Raw genomic sequence first — 5,802 nt, 5'->3', positions numbered from 1 at the left:
ACAATTATGACCTCTGAACTTTCACCCATCCCTCCCCCTCCGTTTAGTGTCAGTCCCGTTGTCGGCTGCCCAGTGTTTGGATAACGCTTCAGAAAATTACTTACAACATCATAAACCATTACTGGAAGGAAGAAACGATATCATTAATAAAAATAGTTATTAACCATCTGTATCACAGCATTTTCTTACACCAAGTGCAATGTAACTTTATGAACAAACTTACTTTCGTGGGGGAAAAAAAGCTCAATTTTTTTCTGGATTTCTCTGTCTATCTCGTATTAAGAGGGGCAACTTATTTTTCGTAAAACCGACCGATATCCGTGTTTTCATAAAACCACTAGTGGAAGAAAATAGTACTACAATTGGTTTGGCATTTCATGGAATGAAGTTGATTTTGAGAATGTTGATAGAGAAGTATAGACAAGGCCAGAAGGAGTTACATTGTGTCTTTGTGGATTTGGAGAACGCATATGACAGGGTATTGTATGAGGAAGTCGGGAGTTACAGAGAAGTATGTAGGAGTGGTGCGGGATATGTATGAGGACAGTGTGACAGTGGTGACGTGTGCGGTTGAAATGACGGATGGGTTCAAGGTGGAGGTGTAATTGCGTCAAGGATCGGCTCTGAGCCCTTGTTTGCAATGGTGATGGACAGGTTGCTGGACGAGATCAGGCAGGAGTCTCCGTGGACTATGTTTATGGATGACATTGTGGTCTGTAGCGAGAGTAGGGTGCAGGTTGAGGAGAGCAAGAGAGGCAAGATTGAGATGGCTTGGACGTGTGTGGAAGATAGATGCTGGGTATATTGGGAGAAGGATGCTGAATATGGAGCTGCCAGGAAAGAGGAAGCCCAAAGAGGAGGTTTATGGATGTGGTGAGGGAGGACATGCAGGTGTCTGGTGTGACAGAGGAAGATGCAGAGGACAGGAAGAAATGGAAACGGACGATCCACTGTGGCGCCCCCTAACGGGAGCAGCCAAAAATAGTAGTAGTAGTAGATGGAATGAAGTTAATTTTCATACCCATTTTTGTAAGAGCAATAGCCTTATGGCAGTGGACAGGAGAGGCCTTAATTACTTATACCTATCCATTTATTAAGGTGCAAGCCTTTTGGCTTATTTTAATTAAGATTTATTTTTGTACAGTCTTTATGAATTCAAACCTTGGTTATTATTCTAATTCATGAGAAAATAAGTGATTTTAGAGCACCTACATCACAAAAAGTTTCCAGTTGTATAATGCAGAAAATAGAAAAATCAGTAACCAACACATTCAGCTTCTATATATTAGTGTGTTCAACACTTCAAATCAACTAAATTCTAAGCATGAATGTGATACTAATTTGCAGAATTGTACCACATGTGGAATCTCCTATTATTCGCATCACCATTGTTGATCTAACGGTCACAAACTTGCATTCATTGCACTTGACGTGTACTCTTGGTCATTACATGTTTACTCCTCATTGCCCCGAGATGCCTGTAAGGTTGACAGGAAAATATATCTACTAATCGCTCACTCCCTTGTGAGTCGTTTTGGATAAAAGCATCTGCTAAATAAGAAAATGTTAATGTAAATCTCACAATACATAAATATAAAGGAGATGCATAAGATATCATCCAGAAAAATGACACACTTCATTTTAACGTCACAACATTACAGAATCACACCATTCATACACAAGGGAGAAAGTTCGTGTGCACTTTAAAATCACAATTTTAGATTAGTTTATGCTGAAATTACATGGGTCGTTTATACACAATAAATTACGAATATGAGACAGTGTAGAAGGCATTCTCTTAGTATCACAGTAAGGTTAAAGCAGTCTCCTAATCATCTTCACATTTTGACATTTTTAGGTACAGTTTATACCTACCTATACCCTATATTATTTTAAAGGCCAATCAATTTGTTTCAAACAGGAGAAAGAAAAAAAAACCCTGATAAGATGGACTGACATGACATAGCCAGATGTTGTTGACATGTTGATGGAAATAGCATGTACATATATTTTCTCTTATAAACATGCCTAACTTGTAATACTCATGTTTATTCCACAAATATTAAATTGTGAACATTGGTTTTCTTGTAATCATTAATAGTCTGACGGCCCACTCGTTAAGCAGATCAATAACAATAAAAGCTTCCTATGAAAGATGTCTTTTGCATGAGTAATCTTAGTCTGAGTCACTGCTACTGCTGCTGCTGCTGCTACTACTTGAAGACTGTAAAAAGAGATAAAGAGAGAGGATATTCTATCAGAAACAGTATTGACTCAGTACACAATACATGTATACATGTGTATACACACACACACACACACACACACACACACACACACACACACACGCACACACACGTGTATACACGCACCTACATGTGTATACACACATATGCACAAACATACACATACACACATACATATATACATGTGTATGTGTATATACATATATATACACACACACACACACACACACACACACACACACACACACAAAACGTAACTCATTTTTTAAAAACACAATCTCACCTTGCCGCCATGTTTTGAGTGTCCATGCTTATGCCCCTTGTGTGCCTTCTTCATCTTCTTCTTCATCTTTTTGTGGGCTTTATGTCCAGCCACCCCCATCCCCATGCCTGCCAATCCACCAGCTAATGCCCCAGGCATAGGATTGAGGCCTCCGTGATGACCTTTGTGGTGGCCACCTTTTGGGGAGTGAGGGTATGGAGCAGGGTGGACACCTGCAGGAGGGACTGCTGGGTATCCACCTGGAGCTGCAGGGTAGACATGCTGTCCTGGTGCCCCAAAGGGCATCGTAGATGGGGGCATAGCTGGAGGAACAGCTGGATTAACACCACCAGGATATGCTGGGTACTGGCCAGGTGGATATGCAGGATTTGGCGGTGCCTGGGGGAATGCTCCTGGTGGAGGTACACCAGGGTATGCAGGGTTGTATCCTGGGGGATAGGCAGGGTTCGGTGGGCCCATTGGAGGGGGAGGACCTGGGATTGAAAACAAGTGCATGCAAAAGAAATTGATTTTCAGAAGTACCAGACAAGTTCATCTAAGTACATGTACACACACACGCGCACATGCGCGCGCGCACGCACGCACACACACACACACACACACATACTTTCTTCTGTACACCTATATTGATAGCAACCTAAATAATGTAGAAAATCAATGATTTGCATGTATTCTTTACACATGTATTCTATACATTGGCTTACCTTGGTTAGGCCACATGGTAATGTGTTTTCTCTGACAGCTTATAGGGATGAAATCTTGGGGAAATATTAGTAAAAGTAGGTTCATAAAGATAGGCAATATTACCATTTGTACATCAAATGACCAACTGACATTAAATGACTATTTGTAAATTAAATGGCTTAAATGTTGTTTGTACTTTTAACACCTGTCAAAGCAGTAAGTAGTTTGTTTTGGGTTTTTTGTTTTTTTTCAAGAATGCGTCTTGTGAACAGACTGACTGTAGACCTGTTGTAAAAGCCAGTATTATAACAGGCCAACACCCAGTTTCCAGCGGTTATAAAAAAAAAAAGCGTGTAAAACTTTGATCCATTACATTTTGGGTGGGTTTAGAACTGAATTCAAGTCAAGTCAATTTTATTTGTATAGCCCAATATCACAAATTACAAATTTGCCTCAGTGGGCTTTACAGCAACACAACATCTTGTTCTTTGACCCTCGATTCGGATAAGGAACAACCCCCACAAAATAAAACCTTTAACAGAGGGGAAAAAATAGGAAGAAACCTCGGTGAGATTCAATATACAGTACAAACTCTATTTAAGCAGGGCTTTATACGAAATAACGAAATACTCAAATGTTAAAGACAAATTAAAGCATTTTTCCCTATGCAATAGCTTTATTTCTATACAGTGACGACAAATGATGAAAAACACCATGAGATCATAAACAACACCAAGGTGGGTGAGCAAACCCCAATCGCAACACTTTTTAGTGACATTAGTTATTTCAAACACTCAGTTTCATCAATTTACCTTTGCAACTTGTCTCAGATCCGTGGGAGTTTTTGAGGAATGAAGTGATCAGTGCTTGACTTCCGCATTGGGAAACAGTAAAGCCTGACCACTCGCAATAGCCCCGCCCTTAAAAGTGACGCACACTGTTTGCCCCCCGCCTCTCGACCACAGCCATTGATAACGTGACGATGATGTCAGTTTACAACTTTGATTTCGACCAGCAATAAATCATGTTTTCAGAGAGAATAGACTGTTTTTGGGGGGACTACCCATGGTGTACACACTTGAATGGTAAAGTGCATGCACACAATAGACATTATATTGACTCACTCATGTGACCAATCTCGAGTCATTTTAGTAGTAATATGCAGTAGCCACAAGATGGCGGATGGTGCACTATGTTAAACTCCGTCGTGTTAAGTAAAAGAAGTCCTGAATGCCCGGGGAAAAGCACATGTTTTAGGGCTTTCCTAAAGTTGAAGAGTTTAAATGACAACGGTTGATTACATTAATGATGTGAATTTGGTGATAACCAGAGGATTGTGGTGAGCTTACATGAAAAAAAGGGGCGTGAGGCATAGATCTCAGTTTTATGGCAATCTCCGTGCCCCATACACCACACGGCCTGGGGAATTCTCTATTATTTACCAATAGAACAAAACACACAAACATGAACACTTGCTAGAGGTCACCAACCGTCACAGCAGTCCCGGTCACATTGGCCACACTACCAGCCAGTCCCCAAAATTGTCCTGATCAGAATCAGACAAACACTGAGAACCACATAACATAACCACAACATGAACATTAAACAGCACATCACTTCACCACATCACATCACACCACACCACACCACATAACAAAACATGAACACCATATCACTAAAACAATGATTCCAACTTGAACTTTAACAGTCCCATGAGCCCTTGCTCTCCCCCAGTGCAGAACTGTCAATAGTTAGAGCGAACGCCTCCTCCGGTCGCTACATAGCCCTCAACTGAGGGGTCAGTTGTCCTCGACGACCTCAGCACCCAACACATAGTCCTTCAAATTCCCAGGGTGCTGTCACTGGCAAACAGGCCACCTGGGGCTCACAAGAAGCACAACTGGAGGAGGATCACACTGATCGGTGCATGGGGTGCCACTGATGCCCCCCTCCCCAACAACAGACGGAGCAAGGGCGCGGTATGGAGGGAGTCTGTCCTGGTGCAGCACCACCATGCGCCCCCAGCCAGGGATGTGCACCCAGTACACCACCTCAGACAGCCGGCCCACGACGTCACCAGGACCCTGCTAGTGACTGCGAAGCTTGGGGGAAATCCCCTTCTTGCAAATGGGACAATACACCCATACTTTTTTCCCTGGCACAAAGGCCTGCCCAAGGCACCGTGTGTCATAGGTCCTCTTTTGCTCCACTCTGAAGTTGGCCTGGGCCCGGCGGGTATAGTCATGGACCACCTGCAGGCAATCCTTCAGTCTTTGGAAGTGGTCCATTTCCTTTCCCCAGCAATCTAAGGCTTGAGTGGGGCCCCGAACACCAAGTCCACCGGTGTCTGGAGCTCTCACCCAAACATGAGGGCAGCAGGCATGCACTGGCTTGACTCCTGGACAGCAGTCTGGTAGGTCCACAGTACCAGGGGCCAGTGGTGGTCCTAGTCCCACTGGTGTTGGCTGGTGAGGATGGCAAGCTGGGTGGTGAGGGTGCGGTTGAACAACTCCACCAGCCCTTGGCTTTGAGGATGGAGAGGTGTCATCCTTGTCTTGTTCATCCCCAGCCACCAGCAGACCTAACTGA

At 43.2% G+C, this 5,802-nt stretch overlaps 1 protein-coding gene across 1 annotated transcript; it reads right to left on the bottom strand.

The window, feature by feature from the left end:
- Positions 1 to 1,107: 1,107 nt before the first annotated feature.
- On the bottom strand, positions 1,108 to 4,114 carry prr13 (proline rich 13). The gene is made up of 4 exons (XM_056302237.1): positions 4,026 to 4,114; positions 3,234 to 3,287; positions 2,530 to 3,002; positions 1,108 to 2,224 (listed from the first exon to the last, which is right to left on the bottom strand). Exons 2-4 carry the CDS (start codon positions 3,247 to 3,249, stop codon positions 2,177 to 2,179), a joined length of 537 nt encoding a protein of 178 aa, XP_056158212.1. The 5' UTR covers positions 3,250 to 3,287; positions 4,026 to 4,114; the 3' UTR covers positions 1,108 to 2,176.
- Between the last annotated feature and the right edge of the window lie 1,688 nt (positions 4,115 to 5,802).

This window comes from Lampris incognitus, chromosome 2 (genome assembly GCF_029633865.1).
Source record: "Lampris incognitus isolate fLamInc1 chromosome 2, fLamInc1.hap2, whole genome shotgun sequence".
NCBI lineage: Eukaryota > Metazoa > Chordata > Actinopteri > Lampriformes > Lampridae > Lampris > Lampris incognitus.
The sequence above is the reverse complement of the archived record's forward strand: the minus strand, read 5'-3'. Positions and strand labels throughout refer to the sequence as shown.